Genomic DNA, 25,937 nt, shown 5'->3' with positions numbered 1-25,937 from the left:
AGAGCAGAAGCAGCTGCGGAGCGGGAAGACCCGGGGCAGCACTCGTCATGTGTAAAGAAATCCCCGCTCGTTGAGCCGCCCGTATTTTAAAGTGCATGTAATTCCATGCGTTTCCCATTGTGCCGAGGCACTCATACATGCACAATGTCCGCGTCCACGGCGCGCATGTCGAGGAAGCCCCCTGAAGAAGGGCTGTCATGTGAATGGAACACAACCAGCTAACTACTCGTCCACGCTCCCCTTCTTACAGACGCATGGCGAAGCCTCGGGGCAGCCCAGGCTAAATTTTACCTCAGCTACTTTGCTGGTAACAAATATAAGTAGACGCATCCGTTTTGATGTATCCATAGGCATGACAGATTCCATTGAGCAGATGCTCTCCACGTATGCTGTCGTACTCAGGAAGCTCGTTTCAGGAAGAAAAAAAATTACAGACAGGAATGTTGCGTCAGAATTGCATACATAGAGAGGGGGTGGATACAAAATTCCCTAATTGGATTTATTAGCTGTGTAGCGAAGGGGGAAAAGGCTAAGAATTATGTTAGTCTCAGCCATGAACAATCAACAGTCCTATGTCAATAGCGTGGGCGTGCGGCAAACATTATCAACAGTCCGGCAAGATGTTTTCTTTCCTGCCCTTTCACAGTAGGAGGGCGAGCAGGATGTGGGGCCGGGTTCCGCCCTGCGGACACGCCAGCTCACGTGTTTGCTTTGGAGGTGGCGGCTGCCTCGGCCCCGACGGCGAGGACGGGGGGCGAAAACGTGTCCTCTGCATGCAGGGGCGACCCGAGCAGCGGAGTGACGAGGGACGCCCCTGGATCAATTAACAGCTGATTCTCTGCGGTGGGCACTTCAGAGTCCCGGCTCCTCGCTGCGGGGGCCACAGGGCCTGCCCCCTGCCGCCGTTCCGCTCTCGCGAAGCTACGGAAAAACACCTCCCCTTTACTGCTGTAGAAAACGACAGACCGATCTCACCAAAAGTCAATCTGAATTAGTATTTTGTTTGCATTAACTATTATATAAATGCTGATAAATGACGTGGTCAGTTGCGTCCAAATCAGGAATCTGTGAAAACAGCTTCCAGAGAAATGAAGTGCATTTAAATATGTTTTAATGACCACAACATATTGCTTTCAATATTTACATTTAAACTTGGCCTCAGAGTGGGGAATGGATCACACACTCAGAGAAGAAAAAGGGAAAAACTGTAGAAAAAGTGGTTGAGGTGGAGAGGATTATTTTCATATAAACGTTATTACCAGAGATGAAAAACCCAAGGAGATCACCTGATACCATTTTATGTTTATATATTTTATGTGTGGAGTGAGACCCTGATGAGGGACGACCAAAGCACATTGTTCTTTCTCCAGTCTAATGGCTTTGCTGTTGCTTACATTCACTCACAATAAATGTAAATGGTTAAATTCTTCTGAAGCCTGTATGGGAAGTCCTTCCATGGGTGTTCAATTGTGTAGACAAAAATAAGAAATTGGTTTGCTCATCTATGTCTCTCTCCCCATTTTCATCTATACACACATTGACACATGCTATTAATAATGGCAGCAATTAAACTAAATATCATAAAATGGGACATTCTGTATGTTCATTTAAATAAACTGATCCAAGTTAGACCGAGTTAAGAACATCAACACCAAACCAAGTACAGAACAATGTGCCAAATTGATAACTCCCATTTCTCAAAAGGTGCAAACACACATTAAAAATAGCACTTCACTGAAAGCAGAGCAATGTGCACGTGACGAGGCCTCAATACCAGACTGTGTCGTCAATCGTATTGCCAGTCCCAGCTGTGTTTCATCTGAGCACAGGGTCTGGGACCCGCACAGCTGTGCAGCTAGAGCTGTGCTGCTCACAATGGAGGGGCCTGTAACCAAAGACAGGCCTGCCACAAGGACTCCGGTTACATCTCTCCAAGAAGTGGCAGGAATGAGAGAGTAATTACATGTGAACCACAATGGCACAGGCCTTGCACCCGTACTGGACACTGTTGCCAGGGCTGGGCACAATACCACTCTTCCATCAATAACACCTATTCAGTTTCAGCCATTAGTCACTATCCTAATGGAAATGTAAATAATAATCATCACCGTCATAATCATCACCATCGTCATGACGATTAAAATGATCTATCTGGGCTGTCTTTGAGCATGAGCATGCCATTGTTGTACTCTTTCGCTTTTCCACATTTATTTCCCTACAGGACAAATTAAAACAAGCAACTCCAGTGCTTATTATAATCACTCTGTGTTTCTCACCTGACCTTGGGCTCACATACAGACATCGGTATGACCCCTGTTTCATTATTGTAATATCGGATATGTTCCAAGACTTAAGTTTCTCTGAAACAATAAAACTGCATGACAAAGGCACAACTAAAGAAGACCAATATAATTTTCCCATTTATGATAGTTTTGCCTGCTCAGCACATTCACACATTAACATTGTTCACTTGCCCAGTGTTTCTTTGTGCATTTCAGCCATTTTCTGAGAAAATAACAAAAGAAAAATCCAACTAGCAGATTCCCAAAATGAAAATGTTCTGTTTTCTTAACCTAAAAAAATAAGACTGCATCACAGTCAATGGATTGTTCCACATTTATGATTAAAATATAATTTGTCATTTTTCAATGTCATCCTTGCATAAATAGAATTGAAAAACAAGAAAAACAATGCACAATTTGAAGACCCTGTAGTTCTTTGTGAACAGTAAAAGGCTAATTAATATAGTAAATACTAGAGCAGAGGTCATGTGAACTAGCACAGTGTAGCCTTTTATAAATGAACAGGTAAATGGATATGTTGATTTGCTTAGAACAATGAACTAAAATCAATTCAATGTAATAATTATTGAATTGTATGCAACAAGTAAAAATAAAACTTCACATGCTTTTGCTATGAAAATGGAAGTTAAAATGCTTTTGAATTACATAAACAAAAGCCTTTTTATATCTACATGAGACAGGAACAAAGTTCATGAAACTTTCTATTATGATTTGATTATATTTAACATTGAGGAACAATGTAGCATATATATTTTTATTTATTCATTAATCATTCCAAAAACAAACCACATCCACCTTAAACAGCACACGTAATGTGAATCTGTGTGAAACATGCTCTCCAAAGAAATTACTCTAATGATTTCAGCAGGTCATATCCTGTTCTATAGGATAACCTGATGAAATGAATGTATATGATACTGTATCACAGAAATGCCTGCAGATATGTAAAATTCTGAGAAACATTCACTTATCTTATAATGGTTTGACGTTGTATTTCAGTTTGAACATGCACGATTAAATAAATAAAGAAATAAATAAATAATGAATGAATGGATGAATGTATGAATGAATGAAGAACCACAGAAATAAACACGCAGAGTGGGTAAATTAAATGAGTCAGGAGGAGGCTGTGGTGCAATGCACTCCAGAACTGAACAATCGTGTCTCACAGACAGAAAAAAAGAAAAGAAAAAAAAACAGAAAAACGCTACACAGTGGTGGTAGAAACTGAAATCCAGGTCGTACAATTATCTAAACTACCTCCCACTATAATACTTTTTTTATTTCTTAAAAGGCGGTTTATTCCACTAGCAGAAGGAATGATAGTTGAAACTTCCAACAAAGACCATGTTCCATGGTCGCTGAAAATGATTCTGCCTTGAAATATCCTGATACGGAAACCATTTGCGAAAGACTTGAACGATTTTAAATAGTCTACTTATTCCGTCAGTTAGAACTCCACATTTCTTAAAAAGCAGTCATTATACAACACTCAAAGACACAGCTACGCTGAATGAGGAAAATCATCCACTAAATGAACAATAAACGACCCCGACATACAGCCAACAGAACAGTGTGCTAGTGTTTCTGTGCGCGCGCGCGCGTGTGTGTTTACCTCATCGAATGTCAAACTGTTTGAAATTCTGAAGGCTGCAGTCTGCAGTCCGTAGCCAACCTGTTATCCCAAAACTTTACGTTAACCTCAAAACACACTGCGCTTTATTTGCCTAAACAATCTGTTAAAAGTAGAAAGTGAACATAGCTAGTTACCAGCAATCGTGGATTACTACACCCACATAAATCCAATGCCAATTAATTTAAATAAACGTACCAGCTGTTCCTCTGGTCGGGTCTGTTTTCCTTCTTGGTGGTGGTTCTCCGGCCACAGGCGGTTGCTGAAGGAAGAGGGGATGCTGCTTTTGTTACTGCTAGCCGCAGATAAGTTTCTCACAAGCGGGCAGCAGGGTGGATTTCCCGGAGGTTGGTGGCACTGATGTTGAAAGGATTTATTTTTCTCGTCTGGTCCCTTGCAGTCTTGGTCACAGAGGTGTTGCCAGTGCGCGTCTTGCTGTTGATGCTGCTGCAACAGTAGTGGTTGCTGGTTCCTATTCAGCAGCTCTCCCGATCCGTTGGCGCAGTAGTTGTTGGGAAAGCTGCTCCCCACCAGTCGCTGTTGCTGCGCCTGCAATTGTGGTGGCTGTTGGTGCTGCAGGTCCTGAGGTTGAAACAAAAATAATCGTTGGTTCACTTCGCTTTGATCGCATGCATTTATATTCAGTGCCTGGTGTGGGTTTTGTATAATTGAACCCGAGGAGGGGTTCTGCTGTTGTAGCTTTAAATGATTATGTGGTTGCTGCTGTTGCTGCAACAACTGGTTATGTTCTTGCCGCCCTCCTTCTCTTCTGCAGTTACAGGCGAGGTGTTCCTGTTGGTAATTAGCAGTCTTTTTCAAATTATCCTCCCGATTTGGACTCTGCAGAAACAGCAGCGACGACGGCGGCGGTGGGGAGGGCTGCGGGTGCGTGAGGGGATGGTGCTGGCGAGAAGGGTTCGCCTCCTTAGAAAAACTGCAGTGGCAGTCCTGATAAAGGGGCTGTTCTGACTGCGGATGAAAGCCGGTGGCCTCGAGATTCTGCTGCAGACGTAGGGGTTGGCTTGCAAAGCCACAGCCCTCGTTTGGGGGTCGCTGGCCGGTTCCGTGGCTTGTCACTCGCTGTGCACCGTCTTGCTGCAGTTGATGAGGAGTGGTGTCTTGCCGGGTGAAAAGGCTTGGGTTGGGCAGCTCCTGATTGTTCTGTTGATATAAGGCTGTAGAACGCTGTCTGTGCGGCGGAGGTGGCGGCGGCAAGCTACAGACTGGAGGGGTTCTACTCGACGCTGCTTTCTGAGAATAACTTGCACTGCTGTCAGCGCTTCTTTGCTCCTGGCTAGGTGTTTGGTGCTGGAAGACAGCTCCCGAGTACCGATGCTGCATCCCCTCTACAGCTTCGTCTTGCTGTGGCTGCTCCCTTGCGCTGTAATAATCTGGCACCCTTTCATTGCGAACAGCCCCAGTAGAATCAAGCCGGCTCGTCCTATTGGTAGGTTTGACCAGGACCAGCCTCATAACGTCACTGTATAGCTACGAAAAACACCACCTTCATGAGAAAATCTGTCGTTCAGAACACACTTTACGTGAATGAATCCCCAACAACACAAGATCGAAGTGTCACGCGCCCGATGGATAGGTGGAGATGGGATCACCAGCAAGATATTGAATCCCAGTGGCAGCTAAGCCTTTATTACATTACCCATTGTGGAAAGCGTACTTAAATACTAAATGATATCCATAGCAACAGAAGAAGAAAACAAGAAAGAAGAGAAGAAAAAAGAAAGCAATCCTTCGATGGAGGCTATTTGATTTGATATGATTACAAGTTATTGAACTTTCTATAATTATTCAATAAGCAATTTACACGAATACAGAGAATATGCAGCCTATATATATATATATTTTTTTTTGCAAAACACGAAGTCCGGGATGCATTGGCATTTAAAAACAGTTATGTGTTATGAATTATGTTTCCAGTTCGGAAAAGGTCATAATGGCTTTGTCCGACTTGCTTCTTCATCAGTTGCAGCAGTGTTCAGAAAATCCAATGGAGAGGGACCCTGCGAAAACAAATGCAAGGTGCTAAATAAGATATACTGCCTAGTAAAAAAATAAAGATATACATTGAAGTGTGGCATCTAATTGATTTCTGCATTGTGCGGAGATAATGTCCCGCCATTTTTAATCATCTAAAACCTAACCAATATTTATTTGATTAACAGGTAAGTGTTAAATATTTGATCACGGTTAGACGCCGTTTTGTATTACAAGAGAGTAACTCCTCATGGCCTTATCCAATAGAACTTAATGCACTCTTAATGCACTTTAGAACTTACAATAATGAATAAACAAAATAAGACTAGTCTTAAAATGCAAGGAATTTAGTTTTTTTATATACCACCAAAAATAAAAACAAATATTAATTACGAATGACAATGTTATCACAGGTAAATAAAGGAACTGTGAAATTTAAAAAGGCAGTCCTCCGTAATTCCCCTATTGCTACACGTTTTTTTTATGAATGGGGATATAATCATAATATAGTATACTGCCATTCTGTACCACATACACATAACACTGGCAATCATCATTTACAGTAAAGCTAGATTCAGAAAATTCATGCCAGTTTCTTGCTCTCTCTATCTCTCGCTCTCTCTTTTCCTCTCTCTCTCTCTCTCTCTCTCCGTGTGTGTGTGTGTTTCCTGTGTAGATGTGTAAGTGGTGAGGAACAGGTTCATCTTTGATAATAGGTGTAAACTGATCAGTGACTCTGAGAAATAGGTTGATTGGGTCCATGAAATAAAGTGCATCTTCTCTTCTCTAAATCCATGACCCATTGATAACCCCATTAATCACAGACAGACAGAAAATGACACTGTTAAAGGTTCAACAGATAGATACTACAGCAGATATTGTATCACATTGTAGATTCTTTGATATTCAGTAGTTTGTCATAATACACTTATCTGCCAGCTAATGGGAATCTGCATTCTAATCCTATCATTCTTCAGTAACCTTAAATCTCTAAAAGTAATGGGAAGCTATTGCTTATTGAAAAATGCATTATATTATGTACACCTGAGTATTTCTTACTTTCATCATCACTTTAAGACCAAGCAAAATCCAAATGCTTAAGTGACCAAGATGAGAAACTGTATCTCATGCAGGACAGATCACACATATTCCAAGACACGAGACTTACTTACATTTTCAATCAACTTCTTGGGCCTTCTGTACATGCATTATTCTGCGTTATTAGTACACTACTGTACATGTATGTATATTTTAAAGTAAAGGCAGGAGCAGTGTCGTACAACTACATGTACACCATTTGTTACCACGCAGAACTGCGTAAATCACTCATAGAATGTTTTAATGAATGGTTAAATAATCCTTGCTTAAGTCTCTATTATTGGTGGTAATGAAAAAAAACTGCAGTTCCTAAAACCCTCTCTCTGCTAGAAAAGGCTGTCTTTTTCCTGCAGCATCCCTGCTAACCTCAGCTTCCGCGCGTGCCCAGCAGGGGCAGTGTGGAGCACACGGCTGCCGCTTCGCCTCTTCCATGCATTCAGCCACCCTATTACGGCCAGAGACAACAATGCCGTCATATTTTGTGTGCTCTCCCCCTGTGAGGAGGATCGTCCCTGCTCTCGTTGTGCGCCCCTGCAGTATGACACTGCCTTCAAAACAACCAACTCGGCAAACATTTTAACGGGCAGTTGGAACCATCACCGTTGCAAGAAATGCGTATACTGGTCACAGTAATTAGGGTGAGTACAATTTATGGGTTTCCGTGTCATTGAGGTCATTTCCACATGATGTGACATTTGGAATTTGGAGAGCACCTGGGACAGAGCTGCTGTGGAAACCTGATCATTTTCATTAAGTAATTAGTCTCTGCAACCTGTGTGGGTCCCTGGGCAGGATGAAGTATCATTTGCTTGCTGGATTTGGAAGTAATGCTGCTTGCTACCACATCAATTATTCACTTCTCCCCCCCACACACACACCCACACAAGTGCACATACACACTCACACACACACACATGCCCATATATACAAATACATGCATTCACACACATACACAGACAGACACACACACACATACACTGGCAGACAGACCGACATGCACACACACCCACACACCGATGTACATACACTCACACACACACAAACACAAACACACGCACACACTCACACGCACACACACACACACACACACACAAGTACACTCACAGACACACACACCACCCACCTGCACCACACACACACACACAAATGCATCCCAATACACTTGCCATGAAAAGACATTTTGGGGCCCTGAAAGCACATCATGCCATCTAAACCTGAAAATGATATTTAAAAAGCAGTGATCTCTAATCCACCTCTTTCTACATTATGCTTAATATGAATGGGGACCTAATCCCACTTTAATATACCGTATAACATATATACATCACAGGCATTCCTTGTTAACAGTGAAGGTAGATTACGTGAACTAATAGCAGTTTCTGTGTTTGTGTGTGGGGGGGGGGACATATTACCCATACTCTAGTTTGGTGCCACACTATTTTGTATCTAAGCAACATTTCTAGCCCAGATGGCAAGCTTAGGAAAAAAATAAGTATACATTTAAGTTTTTTTTAAACTACATGCACAAAGAAACATGCACATGCTGCCTCATGGCATCTCTTTGTCAGTAAACAAATTCTTTATATATCAGGGTGTCTATAGAGGGAGGAAGAGGTTAACACTTTAAGGGAATCCTTGAAGTAATTCTGCACTGAGGCCTTATATAATGGCCGCTCTATTTGAATTATTGATATCGGCAGGACCTACATCCCTCCCAGCTTTTCCACCTGTTCATTAAAAACATGTGGAAGTCCAGCTTAAGACCACTAGGGGACCTCAGTGAGTGCCAAAGAGAAGGAATGAAACTGAGAGAAAGATGAAGAGGGAGAATCGAAGAGAGAGCAGTCATTTTAATTCCTCTTGTGAGGTTAATGAGCCCACACAAGCACACACACCAACCAATGAAAAAGAATGAGAGAAAAATCTAGACAGAGGGATGACAGCTAGCACAGAGAAACATTATACACAGACATACTGAAGGAAGATACAGTAGCAAAATTATTAAGGGGTAATGGGAGAAGGGGTAGTGCAGAATGGCAGGTCCATAGTCCAAAATATATAATTACACCTGAGAAAGGGAAAATGGAAGTTGATATTTGTTTATCAATTTGCTAAAGAAACAATAGCAAAATGTTTACATCTTATTGAATGAAATCAGAGAAAAAAAGAAACATTTCTTTAACAGATATTCAATAAGAAATCCATGAAGCATATGTTAATGATAATGTTAAGGACATAAGTATTTGGACAGTGACACAATTTTTGTTTTGACTGTGCACAGAAACACATTGGATTTGAAATGAAACAATGAATATGAGGTTGAAGAGCAAACTGTCAGGTGAACCATGCAGGAATTGCAAATTCCTGTTTTGGGGGGCCAAAAATAATTGGACATTGGCTGCTCAGCTATTTATTGGCCAGATGTGTGTTGTTGCATCATTATTTCATGCACAAGACACCTAACTAAAGGTCTACAGTTGACTCTACTGTAAGTGCGGAATTTGCATTTGGAATCTGTTGCTGTTGTCTGTCAACATGAGGACCAAAGTATAGTAGGACATCATAGGATGGAAAAATCTGAATAAATCAATCAGAGACATAGTCAAAACATTGGCTCAGGTTTCAGTGGAGTGTTTGTAGCTATCTAGCTTCTGCAATGGCGGATGTGAAGAAGCACAAGTACAATGAAGTGAAAAAACAAACTAAAGGGGCTCGTTAAAAAAACCAAAGTCAACCTTGGAATTGCTTTTTCTGATGGCGACAGTTATCAAGAAATGGAGATATAAAAATAAAAGCAGTATAAAAGCAGGTATAAAATATAAAAATGGAGGAGAGTGGGTGGGATTGAGTATGGGGGAAGATACTTCTTTGATTGTAAACACAGGACCACAGCAAGAATTCTGCATAGTGTGCCTTTAAGGACCAACAATGCACTGGAGAACCCAGCAATAGCAAACAGCCTGGTTGACCATGGAAGATTACAGTAGTGGATGACCGAAGAAATTGTAAAGCAAAATTCTGAAATTACTTTCAGTTGTGAAGAAAAAACCCTTTTCACCTGTCGCACAGGGCAAGAACACTCTCTAGGACATGGATACTCAAATCTGGACCCCAAATCCAAATCTGGCCCTGGTTTTATTCTCCTAGGTAATTAACTAAACAATTAGAGCTACTGATTGGCCAGACTGTATTCACACCTGACTCCCAGGTAAAGGGAGCGTGGAAAATCAGCAGTTCTTGGACCTTGAGGGCTATGATTTGAGTAACAGGGCTCTAGGATGTTGGCACAGATGTATCAAATATTAAAATAAAGAGAAGACTACACCAGCATAACCACAGGTTTCACTGTAAGATGCAAACCATTGGCAAGCCTCAGGAACAGAATGGCCATATTAGAGTTTGCTAAGAAGTACATAAAAAAACTGAGTTCTGGAACAATGAATGAATGAAATCTGAAGTGCACAGAAACATCTAATCAGCTCATCCAGCCAAATGCTTCAAAACCCATTGGATGGCACTTCACCTTGCAGCGAGACAATGAGCCCAAACACACTGCTAAAGCAATCAAGGGCCAAAAAGTGGAATGTTCCTGACTGGCCAAGTCAATCACCCAATTGAATACATCTGAACATGTGTTTCACTTGCTGAAGACAAGACTGAAGGAAAAAATCCCCCCAAGCAAACAGGAACTAAAGATGGCTGTAGTGCAGGCCTAGCAGAGCATCACCAGGTAAGGTCATTGAATGCAAAAGATTTGTGAACGAATACTAAATATGATAACTTTATCTAAGATCATGTAAATTTGTCCAATTACTTTCAGTCCCCTAAAATGAAGGTATTATATATACAAAGGAATGTAATTCCTACATAGATCACTGAATATAAATGTAAATGCCCTTAAATTAAAGCTGAAAGACTGCCCTTTAACTTCACATTTCTTCTGTAATGGATGGAATTGAGGGACAATATCACAATATGTCACAATATGTCCTTCAGGCAAGTATGATTTCTATTACATAATATACAGATAATGTAAATACATACAATGGTAACCTAGTTAATATACATGCCAGAGTCTGTATTGCTATCCCTTCAAACTAGCGACAATAACTAGTGACAGTAAGCCAGTATTGTTGTACAGTATGTGCTGAAATGAATGAAGGGCCAATATTTATTATATAAACTATGGTACATAATCACAATAACATAATACAGCACATAACAGCAACCAAAAGTAGTTTGAAGGTGTAAATGTGTATTGGTTGCAGGAATATTAGTATAGTTAATGTGAAAAATTATAGAGTATAATGTATAGCAATCATGGCTATCAATGCAAGATTTGATATTTAATACTCAAAATGAACCATTGCAGTATGACATAAATGGCACAAATATGATTTTGTTCATTCTTAAGGAAAATAGAAGGCAGCAATGTATAATACCACACCAATTTAAAATGAATTTATGCTTATATATAATATTATTTTCACCCTTTTAACTACTCTACTGTATTTGGAGCGCAAAGTCACCTGTAGACTAACTTCGTAATTGATTAAAATATTTTGTCCAGATAACAGGAAATGTGTTCTCTCTGCTAGAGTTAGGCCGTAGGCACAAGCACGCAATGCTCACACAGTGTGTTGCATGGTCAGGCAGAAGGAATACTAGTGTGCTGCACCACTGTGAATCATAATAGGTGGAAAGTGGAAATATATCAGGAAAGTGATACCATCAGCAAAGGGCAAACACAATGGGAGGAGGGAACAGAGAAAGGGGAATAAAGAAACAAATGCTGATAAGGGGAGGTAAATGGACATGGAACAGTGGACCAGCAGCCAGGGAGGAGGGCGCTTTAAGAAATGGGCAAATTTAAGAAGTGAAGATGGATGCAGAGCTGAGACAGTGGAGGTTGGTGGTGAGGTTAGAATAGAAAAAGAAAGGTATGTGGAATGAGTGAGCGGGCCAGGGAATAGTGGGAGGAATATAAACGGAGCAAAGGAAAATCAGTGGGTGGGACTGAAAGAGAAAGGTAGAAACAGAAAAGAAACAAAAGCAGGGGAAAGGAAAGGAGAGATCAAAGAAGGTAACAAGGAGGAGTGGAGGAAAGAGAATGAAACTGCCTGAGAAGAAGAAGAAAACATTAAAGGTTTGGGGCAGTGATGGAAAAAAAGGAAGAGGCAGGGAGTGAAGGAGCAAAGAGATCAGTTTGAGCATCAGTTTGTGTGCCTTTCGTAGCCAAGACGATTCTTAACTGACAATTCTTTTACATTTATTCGATATGCATCATAGTTCACGATTTGTCAATTTTTTGAAGGGAACTGTATACTAGTACACAATTGTTTCTACGGCTTAATTTCTCTTGCTTAATTTTAATGTATTTCTCTCTATTTACTTCCCTGGTAGTTTTGTAAACAGCAGCATATGAATTGTGCAAAATGTTTAGTCTGACCCATATTCAGCTACCTGCAAATCGATTGTATTTTTATTTTGCAGGTTTTTCCTCAATACACTTTAAAGGAAGGAAAATGGAACAGCATGGTTGAATTTGGCTCGATCTGTGCCAGAGTTAGTGTGTAAGGCTTGGTGTGCAATTATATGCTTAATAATTATACCAATGTCTTTGTATACTTGTCAACCCAATTCAGTCGACATCTATGTACACATGTTTCATGAGCATGTGAGGCTCTTATAAAGGGGCCCTGTCAGAGCCAGATGACCTTTGTTGGTCTCGTATTATTAGGTGTCAGCTACAGAAGAGACAGAAAGGAAGGGGCACTGATCGTTCTTTAGGGCAGTTCAACAGAGCAGCAGATAGGACATGGCTTCCTTTGAACATTAAAAAAAATCAGTAATTCATTATAGCATCACCAGTGTCAGATAAGAATTTAAATATGATGTATTCCCTCCTAAATACTCCTGACGAAGAAGAATGGTGTATATGCATCCCATGATGGCTCTGCATTTGTGAATTTATGGATAAAATCTCATTTGAACTGTTTGACAGAATAGCGTAATCTTGCACTGAGAAACTTCATCAGACATTGCTGTTGCATGACTGAAAAATACTCCATCAAATGATACTTGAAAAATATGACTGAATATGTTGGCTGAAAAGTTAAATATTCCATAAACATGTATCTCGTCTTAACAGAACAGAGTTAATTGTTGTCCAAAATGTAAGACATAAAAGGTATGACTCATAGGGGCCAATACAATGAACATCCTGCTTCCCAGTAATCTAAGAGAAAGAAAGCGGAGGACAGTACTCAGAGACATCAGTAGACAACTGCTTTGATGAAGCATTTATTTACCACGGCTATAAAAACTGGGAGATTTTAGAGTGGCGTAAATAATGAGCAAAAGCAGAGTGTGAGCATGTTCAAACACAAGCAGACAGCAAGAGATGCTGATAAACACCAGCCTTTGCGTGAGGTTTGAAAAGCAGAAAATGAATGCGCAAATGCTGCGTGTATGACTTTGATTAAGTGTTTTCTATTACAGAAAATAACAACCAGTGTGGGATGATGAAGTACTGGGGAAGACTATAGCACTATATGCACCCAGTTCCAGATTTTTTAGATGTTCTCAAAATTCATTCATTCATTAATTCATTCATTCAATGGTGCCAACTCCATTTTGACTCGATTTTAATTATTTACTGTAAATATCAACCAAAAATTTTTAAATTTACTGAAATTTTGTTGGCATTCACGTCTCACATGCTAATACGCAATCTTAGGAGTGTTGTTTCAGGAATAACAAGCACAACACATGTTTGTTATAACAGTGTTTGCTCTATGAAATCAACAAAAACATAACTCAGTGGAAATAAAAGTAACCACTAGTGACTAGTTACATTTTCCATTATCATTTTCAGCTCCATAGAAACCAACATTTCTGTTCCATGGAACCCTGATCCTTGCAGTTTTATGTAAACACAGCATTTCGGTTCCATAGATAATTAAAGACAATTATGTTTGCAAAATCATCAAGTGACTTTCTCAAGTGTCATTTGGAACATATTTTGGACCATTGTTTTAACTTTAAACCTACTTGACATTACTGTAAAACATATTTCTGAACAGATACGTCACATTAATATTTTTTCTTACCAAAAATTTAAATTGTACATGAAATACGTGCTGGTTTACAGCAATAATTTGGACACTATCAATGCTGTCCTTCTGGCTGCAGAAAAAACAGCCACTAAAACCAGCAATGTTGCCATTGCCTGGGTTTCTTCTGTCCCCCTACCTTTATTCCACAAGATAAATTTCAAATATATACAAGCTGAAGATGAAAGACTTCCTTACCCTATTTCTGCTGCCATTTCACTCGCTGTCCCATGAAGCAAAACCAAAACTTGGAAGTGGTCTCGGCCAGGGTGGAGGGGAGCTGGTAGAAAAGCTTGAGAAATAGGATTCAGACAGAAAACAGGTCTTCCTGGTGCTCTCTATCGCCCTTGTCAGAGGTAGGACCGTTCCCTTTGAGAGCACTAATTAGGATTCAGGCTGAAGAAAGGGCAGCCGAGCTTGTTAAGGGCTGGCATGCAAATGGCAGAGGGACAATGCAACAGGCAGGAGCAGGATTCAGAAAAGCAGCTGACATTAGATCTCACAGAAAGGCCACTCTTAGTGCTGCGCATCACATATAAATTGAAATTATGTGTGCACACATATTGCGTGTGTGTGTGTGTGCGTGTGCGTGTATGTTTATGTGTGTGTGTTTGTGTGTGTGAGTGAGTGCATGTGTGTGTGTGTGTATGTTTGTGTGAGTGTGCGTGTGTGCGCGTGCATGTGTGTGTGTGTGAGGGATCCTTTCAATGTGGAATAGATAAATTGCAGGTCACAGAAATCTGTCAGGGATGCATACGAGTTCAAAGGCCCACACGAAGCCTCTTATCTCTTCCGCCACAAGGACAGCCCAGACGAAGCAGCAACTCGCATCAGAAACTACACAGCTTGTCAACAATCTCAGATGTACGCACCATGGAAACAAGCAACGATACAATGAAGGACAACCTCCTAGTCTTAAATCACAGTCTTGATGAGAAAAACAAATTGGAATGCCAGTCCTCTTACAATACACAAAAGTGTGACGTGATAATTTTGTGACGCGATGTTTGCACATAAATGGTCATTGCTGGATGATATTTTAGGGATTCCATTTATCTTATGGCCTGAAACATCTTGTTATCAACTTCAACAGTTAAGCCAGGCTAAAATGTCCGACAATTTTGCATTTTGCGGTAGGTAATGGGTTCTAGATTATCTAATAATGAGAACATACATCCTTTTGTCTATGCACTCTGTTTGGAAACAATGATGCAACATCTTGAAAGATTTATTCAAAAAAAGTGTTCTCCACTTTGACCCTGAAAAGAAATATGAGGGAATAAATTATTTACATTTCCATAATTATAAAATCTGCGGTTTAATGGAAAATGATATATTACATTGCCAAATTAATGGAAACCTATTGTCTGGTTTTGCTGAGAGTTTGTTCAAATATTGATAAATGACACAAAAAGAATATTAATACCCACAGCGTCCCATATGACAATCCATCCTAGCTTCAACTGTAATGTAATTAGACAGACACTGAGATAAACAACATCCCTATCCAAGGCATTCCAACTATTATATTTTATATCTTATCAAAATATATTCTGATTTTTTTAGTATTATGTTTATTATAGAACCAAATTCACTATTGTATATAGTGCAAGGTTAATCTGATGTAGCTGGATTTTGTGTATCTACATCCCTTTGGGAGGGATGTAAATACTTAGCTCATTCCTGGTTTTGCCATTGAATTATTTTCACTTAATTAAATCATTTTGGACACCGCCTTCTATTTATAAAGCAACCCAAAAGGTAGACTGGTTCAGACTGGTCAAGTTGCCATTTTATGTTTTCCAGCAAAGACGAATGTAGAGTGACTGTTTACCCATTTAGTTTATAAAAAATTGTATAAATAATTGCAAGATGAAACATAATAATGTTTCATCGTGCATGGTCATATTTAATGCTTTATAAATAATTATAATAATCAGGATTACCATAAAAACAATAATCATGACAGTAATCATAATTGCCTGTTATTCCCACAGATCACAGCAGGATAAAACAAAACACATTCAAACGATGTCAACAACAGTGAAATTATCTAAATATATTTAAAAATTTAATAGCTAAATGAATCAATTCGGTAAAAAAAAACTTGTGATGAAAAATGTTTGAAATCACAACATATTTAAACGGAGCAGCAGTTTAAAATTACATGTGAATTTCACTGGTTCAAATGGTGGAATTCGGGAATATTGTAGCCTAATGGCTGTTTCACCATTCAACATTCGTGTAGGCCTACATGTGCTTAAACATAAAGGTCCAACGTACATTTTGTAATTCGGAATCACTGTGTGTGTGTGTGTGTGTGTGTGTGTGGTTTGTGTGCGCGCGTGTGCTAGTACGTAGGCTATGCGTGCCTGGGCTATTTGTAGTCCACCCATTTTCACTACTACCTATCCTGCACTCTAATATTTGTCCTTTATGCCGAAATCGGATAACATCCAACGAGCACTGAATCTCGCCAGTTATACTGCAAAAATCTCTCGAACTAGGGACTGTGGAATGATGAATGTAAGTCTTTAAAAAACATGCTAATAGAGTAGCCTAAATCATTTCAGCGACGTCATGGAAATATGTGGAAATCCTTAGAAATGTAGGATTCCAGGTTCTTCCGCAATACGCTGCTCGGTGAAGCAAGGAAGCCTGAAAATTACATTAGCCAAATCCCAAAATGAAACAGCTCATGAAGCGTATAGTCCTCCTGGTGTTCTTCTGCTGCAGTATGTTTTACGATTAATTCCATACATTTTTTAGTCACGTGTTTTTATATGCATTATTATTATTATTATTATTATTATTATTATTATTTATAGAGCTGCAGTAAGCCTATTATCTATATCGGTTTCACACTGACGATAATTCGGGAATTTCCTAAACGAAAACGACAGTCGTTGTTTTATTAAAGCAATGACTGTGAATTCAGTTGTGAAAGGAAAAAGGCGAAAACAATGGACGTTCGCCGTTTAATGGAAAGAAAGGCTTTATGAACAGTGTGAGCTCGTGATGTTCCTCGGCTCTGTTGATGCGGGGATTCCGGTCTATTTTTAGCCCTTTGCTCTCGGTGGAGCAGCGGGGGTTTTCCCAGACAGCCTGTTACCGCTGCGCGAGGTTAAGACTATCCAATGAGTTTTGGGATCGTGACCAGGCAACCAGACTATTAATAACCTCAGAAAAAAGACGGAGGAACGTTGCGCCTGTACCTTGATGCCCAGAATTCCATGTTAGCCATTATGCATAGTGTGTCTGCGTAATTGCTTTTTGTCATATAATTATGTTTGTATAAGAGCAATAATACCTCCCTATGGGAATTTTTTTTAAAGAGCACGGCGTCTGTCAAAAGAGCACGACGCGATGAACTGATGAAAATGCTCATGTATTTATACAACAGCTTCTAAAAAAATGCAGGGAAACCTAAAGGTAATTTATTTATTTATTTATTTTGCTCCTACGCTTGCCTCAACCGGGAAAAGTCCAGGACAGTAAATGCATAGATGCGTTTCAGAAATAATATTTGGCTGCTATATTTGTAAATATGTATTTACTTATATGCTGTGAATGTATTGAGTTCAGTCTTTAATTGCAAATTAAAGACGCCAATCGTAATTTATCTTTGATACGAGATATTTAGCCTACATTTTATTTCAAATGTATTTGCATTATGAGTGATATAGACAGTTCATATACTTTGTTTTTTATGCTTGTTTACAATTTTCAAAACGTTATGGCAATTTCTCTGTTTAATAGACTAAACTGCAATTTTATATGAATGATCATGATATATAATATTCTGAAGAAATCAGATAAAATAAAGATGGATAAGATGAGGAAGATTATGATAACTGGTGCTGATGAAGAAGATACTAGGAAGATAGTTTAGACGATATTCTTATCTAGAAGCTGCATGGTCTTCACATGATCTGCGGTCGTGATATGATCTACTAAATGAAATAATGTAATAAATCATGACAAAGGTGAAGAGGAAATGATACCTCAAGGTTGCCAACCAACAAGACTTTCAAAAGTGAAGAAATATGGTCAAGAGCATGTTGAGAGATAATGCCACAGAAATATGCACACAAAAAAAGAGATAAGTAGTTTAAGCAGGTGGATACATTTCTAAATCTGGGTTCACAGAATGCCATGTTGTTTACAGCTGAGGATGACACACTAAAAAAAAACATTTTACAAACCACTTATAAAAGTCTCTTTGAGGATTGAAATAGGCATGAGAAAATTTAGCTTGGCTTTGTGTGGCCAAAAATAAGAGCAATGAATGTAATTACGTGTCTATATCTATAGCTCATGCTGGAATGCAAGCACAAAAACTAAAGTCAGCAAGTGTTCAGAGAAGTTATTCAGTTAACATAGGTGAATCATGGGTTTCACGTTTGTCTATCAAAAACGAGATGAGATCTAATGAATAATCATATTTTACCACGCATTTTGAGTAGTCAGGGTTAAATGTTATGGCAGCAAGAGTGATCAGTTGTATGTTTGATATGTCTCTCAAAGTTGAGATGAATGCAAGATTGTTGTCAGATATTATTTATGTGTGTAAAAAATAGTTTTGCAGCCACAATTTGTACAATTTACGATATGACTCACAGGGACAAAAAGTCAGGTCTCACACATCTAGACACTATGAATGCTAATGAGTGGATCTGCCAGATGAATGCTGTTGAAGCTAATGATGTTTTAAATTTAAAATGGAAATTGAAAACAATTACAACTTTATCTACATATTGTGATTAACCAAATAATGGCAATTGCTGCAGTGATGGAAATACTGGTATTCCTTAATTACTCCATCTAATGTTATTTTGTGTTTTTTTTTCCCCAAAGAAACATGGTGGCGCATTTACACTAAACTGCTTATATAAACATTCGCAATAGCTTGAACGTTTTAGTATTACTATATGAGAGGGACAGAAGAAGGATAGAACACAAAACAGACCCTACCCTCTGCCCTCTCACATTTATTTGTAGCAATAGTGCTAACATTTGAATTATACAATCAGATTCAGACATGTGGGGGTAACTGGAAAGGACTTGAAGACTCAACAGAGGAGAAAAAGAATGAAGTGAATATTTAAAATATTAAATTTAGAGAATATGTCTATTGAACACTGCAGACAAAGAAATCAATAGTTATTTAAAGACTGCACCTACATACACACATATGCACACACGCACACGCGCACACACACAAACATAGAACTAAACAACTATTTTCTATGTTCTAGCAATTACAATGTACCCGTGCACTACCTGGGTATACTACTCGACGATAGTGATAGTGTCTTTCATTCACTGAGCCCCCCACTGGCAAAAAAAACACAAGAGGAAGGGGCTTGTGTTTGAGTACAGGATGTGTTTGAATTTTTTAATTAGCACTCTGTTAGCGACTATGAAATAATCCCCCAATGAAACTGAGAAAAAAAAAGACAACGTCACAGTGATTCTACTGCACTTGCTTGTATTTGCACATCAGGAAAATGAACGGGCAATTCAGGATTAATATTCTGGTATAGGCTTTCAGTGTGTGCAGCAAGATGTGTCCAATGACTTGAAATTAAATGTACGCTCGAATGAGCATCCATTGCCCCCAGAGAGGGCATAGAGAAATCACTGGCTGCAGCAAAATCTTGGTTAGGTGTACATCTTTATTATATTGCAAATAAATACAGTATCTAGTCAGATAGCTTTGATGATAATTAGAACTACGAATTCCTCCAAGGTATGTAATGCATTCGCAGTCCAAAAAGAAAAAATTATTTATACGACATAAAGAAGGCTAGTGCAGGCAAATGAACTGATATGTAATTAATTTATTTTATACAAAATGTAAGGCAGTTGGAAAGTAAATCACAGAAATGTTAATTCCTACCATTCCTAATCTTGCCTATATCTGCACATTTATAATTTATTTCTTGAAGCTGTTAAAATGACTGATTGCATTCACTGCATAGCAGTCAAACCTTTACTATTTCACTGTTTGTGTGGCTCAACAGACTGTCAAGAGTTTCTGTAAACATAGCATGGATCAGTATAAATACAGGTTTTACCATCCATATTGTTTTTTTCATTGGTTGAAATAAATTGTGGGCATTAAAATATACTTATATTTGAATATCTTGCTCAATTTAATCTTGGGGATTAGAATCACAGTATGAAATTCAACAAGGGAGCACATTTCTGTCCTTTTGGCCCCTTGTTCTTCTAAGATAATACATCATGCAGGACATATTACACCAGACTACAAGCTGCATTTTTAATAGGCCGTGCATGAATAGATCGAAGTCTAGATACAGAAACTAGAGATGTATTTAACCAGACACAACAATACATCTTGAGAGGGCTACAACTTGCAGTGGTGTTATCGATGTGTTCACGAGTTAATGTTGAAAGTGTGTTTTGTCAACGGCACTGGGGGAAACCCTCTCCTGGAAAATTCACGACTCACCGTCCTTCTCCTCCTTCGTTGCATCCTTCCGCCCCCCCCCCCCCCCCCCGCTTCTGTATCTGCCGACGTGCTCAAAATGCACATTGAAAACATGCACTGCGCTGCAAATACTCTCCTGTGCCACATGCATGCTTGAATCCATCAACGCTACTGGATAAAGCCGTAGATTCGCGACTGCTGAATTGGAAATTAGATTTATGCTGTGACTGCAAGCTAGAAAGGGATTTTCTGTGGGGGAGAAAACGAGGAGATGTGCCGCCAGCAGCACCTTAAAGCACCCTTAAAGATTACCATTTTCTCCAAACACTCTGCTACAAAATCTTGGCATGGCATTCTCCCAGTGTTAAAAAAAAAAGCATAGAATTGAGATCAATCATCAAAGGCCAATAAGTTAAACAATGCTTTGGAAGAGGCACATAAATTTAGACTGCCATAGGGGAGCAAACCTTTCTCAATTAGTGTCAGAGGACAGTGCCAGATGACTTTCCATTACATTCTTTTAATGCACTGAAAAAATGTAAATATCGAAAATGAATCATACGTAAACATCTAAGGGAGAGTGGGAAATAATAAATTACAGTATGTAATAAAAAGGTTACAGTACATGTCTTTAAGTGTTCTATACTTTGTTGTGGGAGCATAATAAAAATGGTCAGTGCAATGCATAATCTGGCACTGGCTATATCAAGGTGTCCAACCAGCCCTGCTTTTGTTCTGTTGTCCTGCCTTGCTATATATGTCTATACTGTCATTAAACTCATATTGCACACATATTCAGGGGTTTATATAACTGAAAATCTGATGTCTGTACTGTAATATCCTCTTTGGTTGATAAATCAATACAAATCTTGAACACAAAACAAACATTTTATTATAGTTGGATAAAATAAAACCTCTATACTATAAATGAAGGAATCATTTGCACTTATCTTGTTGTGGGGGCATTGTATTTAGCTTTATATTCTGTCTGTCTGTCTGTCTAAATTCTGCAATAACAATATTTTACCACTAGATGTCGAGGTTGAACCAAAAGAGCAACGGTGTGTGATCTCTGATTGCACTTGTTTAGACCTTCATTTGTCTGATTTAAGCTCAGACTGCTTATTACTGTGTATAAACAGACCTGCTACAATCCCTCTAATCAAATTGCTTTGTTTGTCTGAACAGACTCCAAAATGAGTTTAATTCTGTGGAGGGGGCCATACTTCGGGGATGTCAGATAGAGGGAAAAGAATAGCCTGATTGGGAGTGCGATAAGACGGGAGTCTGTGTTGGTTAAAAAAAGATCCTATCAGAAAAAGAAGCTGCTGCAGCAGCAACTGTGTGCGTGTGTGTGTGCATGAGAGAGAGAGAGAGAGAGAGAGAGGGGGGTAGGGAGGGAGGGGGAGAGAGAAGATAGGGCTAGGTAAATTCTGATGTTCTGGTTGATAATGATGCCTTGTGTCCTAATAAAAAAGCGATCCTATCTATCCTGATTGCTTTTCTCCCCTCCTGCATGACAGGGCTCTCAAGTGCAAGCGCACGCATTCAGGAGGGCCAGGCCGAGCGGTCACAGTGAAGGACTCGGAGCCCTGGGCCACAGAGGAGGGCCTGTCCCTCAGGATGCGCTCCACCGCAATGGCCTGACTTACACTTCCCACCACAGCGATCAACAAGGCATCAATCAAGGACAGAGAACCGCTCCTGCAGCTCTGCTCAGATACAGTATATTGCTGTAAAACTATAACACATATAGATGGTAAATGGACTGCATTTATATAGCGCTTTTATCCAAAGCGCTTTACAATTGATGCCTCTCATTCGCCAGAGCAGTTAGGAGTTAGGTGTCTTGCTCAAGGACACTTCGACACACCCAGGGCGGGGTTTGAACCAGCAACCCTCCGACTGCCAGACAATCGGTCTTACCTCCTGAGCTATGTCGCCCCGTAGATAAATCTATCAAGACAACCTGCTTGTCCCCATATATTTTAACACCAAGATGCTGGAAGTAGTATTATTTAGCTGTCGGGATACCACCAGCTAGGACAGCAGCTCTAGCAACTCCAGCAAGTTGCAGAATGTTCTAATTTTAGACGAAGTGTCTGGTGGGTTTTCATACAATCTTTTCGTAACCCGGAGGGAATAGCTCGGACGTTTTTGACAAGAAGTTTATGAAACGTAGGAAAACCAGATTCCAACACACACACACACATACCCAAAGGCAAAGTGTGAAACAACAGTGAAATCAACTGTTCCCGTTTATATGGCATGCAGGTGCACTGACAGACTTGGCTTCGAGAGGGGCATCCCATGGGGGAGCAGCCAGCTGTTTCCCATGTGGACAGGCAGGAGTTTTAAAGCCCCATCAAACCAAGTCACACCCCTGCATTTTATAGCCTCCGTTTCACTTCGTTAGCCAGTTCTTTAACGAATGCACACAAAAAAAAAGATTTCATGGGATATTAAACGAAGGGCAGCGATGAAGGAGTTCTATCTGTGCTAATTAAACTCATCCCCAACTGACTTTCAGGGCAAGTGGAAAAGGGCAGTAGGAGCTAGAGCAACGGAAATCTTCCCAAATTAGCAAAATAATGGTAAACTTGCAGCTTTAGCTCCTTGAAAGAAGATTTTCTAGAGTAGCACTGCCGTACAGCTGCGCGTATGCCGCAGGTTCAAAACTACCCCTCGTACACCTGCGTGTTCGTATACACTGCCGGTTACTCATCTCAAGGCAATTAAAACTCCATTTTCACAGAGCCTGTTACACAAATAATCCCATTAACAACATGCGACAGATAGCCAAATCACTGGAGTGTCATATATGGGCCGCCAGCGCCGAAGCCCAGGAGACGCGTGCTGATTCGAAGCGGTACAGTGGGCACGGGGGGAATCCGCCGTCCTTGCCCGTGGCGGTGCCTGGTCGCTGATGAAATACCCCAGTGAGCAGGGAGCGCAAGTTCATTAATGGCGAGAGGAACTCTGGCTCCGGCTGATTGCCGGCTGTTTCAATACACTAAGCAAGGGAGGAGCGCATAGAGGTGAAATATTCTGCGGGGAGGTCAATCGATCCTGCTCCGCCCCTCCTAACGGCCCGGGGAGAGGGGAGACGAATCAGCCCCCTTCCTCCACCTGCATCTGTGCAGGAGCCTGTCCACCATCCCTGCCTTTCTCCCTCTCCTCTATGACCGTTTCCAGGACTCAGATCAGTGCCTTAAATCAACTGCTACTACTCGAGGATATGAGCAAAGAGTAAATTAACAGCCGCAATGGGGATATAACTGGAAAAGGGGAGGGGAAGTAACACAGCTAGTCACAGTGGTCACGTCCAATGCAGACGCCTGTACGCTGCATTAAAAGAGGACGACAGATAAATCAGGAGAAAAACCAACGGGGCAATCACTCATATGGAATGTACATTGAATACATATCCCGTATTTATATACACAGTGTATATGTGCACACACACATATTTGGCCCAATATGAAAAATCTAGTTACAAGTAGTTGTGACTCTCTCACCCACATCCAATTTTACATTTGAGGTTAACAGTGACAGAAAAGTCATCATACTTTAAGACCTCTGGTAAAGGAGACAAAGCTTGTTTGACTTATTCCCTGGACAGTACCTACACCAGGAGACTAATTGACTTCTGTGACTGATTAGCCCTCCAGACCAAAAGCTTGCGCATTTGCCTTTTCATTACTCTCCTGTGAGCAGTCAAGGTGACCTAAGGGTGCTTTTTTAATACCAAAAAAATTCCTAAACATTCATTGTTAATTAGCAAGGCACCAACTGGAGACGGGGATTTGAGGCAAAAGCTAAATTTATTTTAAAGTCAAATTATCGCCACATTTCTCTCAGCAGTTACAGAAGTGAAAGAAAAAATGTGCGGAAATGTAAAGCCCAACTCAACTGCTAGCAGAAGGCCCCTTTAGAGATACACAGTGATGTCACCCAGCACTGCTCTCCACCTCTCCCCAAACACCACCTCTAACTGATATTTAGTAAACATTTTTGGCAAACACCTGCTCATCTCTATCATGAATGTTAAATACGGTATGATGATAAAATGACTATTGAAATAATAATGTCATCGAAATGGCCTGCACAATTGTAGGTTTCTTTGTTGCACCTGATATTTAATCCCCTTCAAGATTTTTTTAACAGCTGAAGCAATGTAGCATACATTATTTTAAAACAGATTCTTCGTGAAATTCAACAATATAGAAATAACTGGCAGCAGTTACAGCAGTCAGCAGCTATTTTGCAAGCTGCTCATGACAATAAAATTGCCATAACTGGAACAGGGCACACGATTTGGGATTAAATTCTATAAATTCAGTTCAGATACAATTAAGCTTTGAGATTCCAAAAATTACATTAAAAAATCAATTAAATTCTTATCCATCCTAAAAAGCTCCACTCTATTCAGTATACTGCTCCAATTCATTCAATATAATCACACAACGCAATACAAATATAGCTAGAAAACACCTATATCTACACTAACTAATTATAACAATATATTGATTTCATACTTAGCTTTGTCTTTTTTTTCCTTTTACCCATTAAAAGCACTTTTGTTCTGAAACCTTTGAATAAATTGAGGCTGAGGTAAAATTGTGAGTGCAAATATGGTTTTATTTAACTATAAATATGCATTGTTAGGTTCAATACAAAATGATCTAGTATATAATGAGAAAAGCATCAATAGCGATCAACGATGAGGGGAAAATTGTAGTCGCTTTCCAAGGAATCTTGCCGATAAACCTTTCCACAGATTCCTTGTCCATTAAATTCTGCATTTCTATTAAAATTATGTTTTTTTTTTGGGTGCAAAACCTGCATCCTGTGATCACCTGCAACCCAGTGACCCTGCTTCATTCAGTATCTGACCACGATCTCTGACTTTTTCCGCATATACGAACCCGATTTATTACACTCCTCAGAAAACTGTAGCCATCTGTGGCGTCCAACGTGCTGGACAAAAGCTCTTCCAAAACTGATCTATAAACATTCAATATGTAGGTAGGAGGTTATCACCTAGACCCTGATAGTGTCACGATGTCTTCTGCAAATGCAAAAATTCTCTGATTAATGTGCTTCAAGGTGACTTATGGCTGACTGTCACAGGACGCAAAAACAAGGAAGGTGAACGCATTACCTTTCAACACACTGCTACATCCTCATTCAAAAAGACCCTTTCGTACCATCCCCCAATTCACCTCCTTTAAAATGGAGGACACTGGGGGAGGGGGAAGAAAAAGCCAGTCGCTCTTCAGATGTCAGTGGTGTGTGATGCTACCATCACCTCTGAATAAAGTCAAAGGAATTTCAAA

General features: G+C 39.9%; 1 protein-coding gene and 1 long non-coding RNA gene across 5 annotated transcripts in view; one reads left to right on the top strand and one right to left on the bottom strand.

Annotated features, from left to right (window-relative positions):
• kcnn1b (potassium intermediate/small conductance calcium-activated channel, subfamily N, member 1b) overlaps window positions 1-14,730 on the bottom strand; it is a 69,772-nt gene extending 55,042 nt beyond the window's left edge. For 2 of the 4 annotated variants that reach the window (XM_035415536.1, XM_035415535.1), the window contains exons 1-2: window positions 14,340-14,729; window positions 4,135-5,954 (exon numbers count right to left, since the gene is read on the bottom strand). In XM_035415536.1, the coding sequence (XP_035271427.1) occupies window positions 4,135-5,409 (1,275 nt within the window). In that variant the 5' untranslated portion in view covers window positions 5,410-5,954; window positions 14,340-14,729. Of the gene's footprint in view, window positions 1-4,134; window positions 5,955-14,339 lie in introns of all 4 variants that reach the window. The other 2 variants (XM_035415534.1, XM_035415537.1) reach the window with 2 other exon arrangements.
• A 1,563-nt stretch (window positions 14,731-16,293) lies between these two features.
• Window positions 16,294-25,539, top strand: LOC118226155. The gene is made up of 2 exons (XR_004764970.1): window positions 16,294-17,573; window positions 22,122-25,539. It is a non-coding gene; the product is annotated as an uncharacterized LOC118226155 (long non-coding RNA).
• The last annotated feature ends 398 nt before the right edge of the window (window positions 25,540-25,937 follow it).

Source organism: Anguilla anguilla, chromosome 4 (assembly GCF_013347855.1).
Source record: "Anguilla anguilla isolate fAngAng1 chromosome 4, fAngAng1.pri, whole genome shotgun sequence".
In the NCBI taxonomy this organism is placed as follows: domain Eukaryota; kingdom Metazoa; phylum Chordata; class Actinopteri; order Anguilliformes; family Anguillidae; genus Anguilla; species Anguilla anguilla.
Note: the sequence above shows the minus strand (reverse complement) of the source record. Positions and strands in the feature narration are given on the sequence as shown.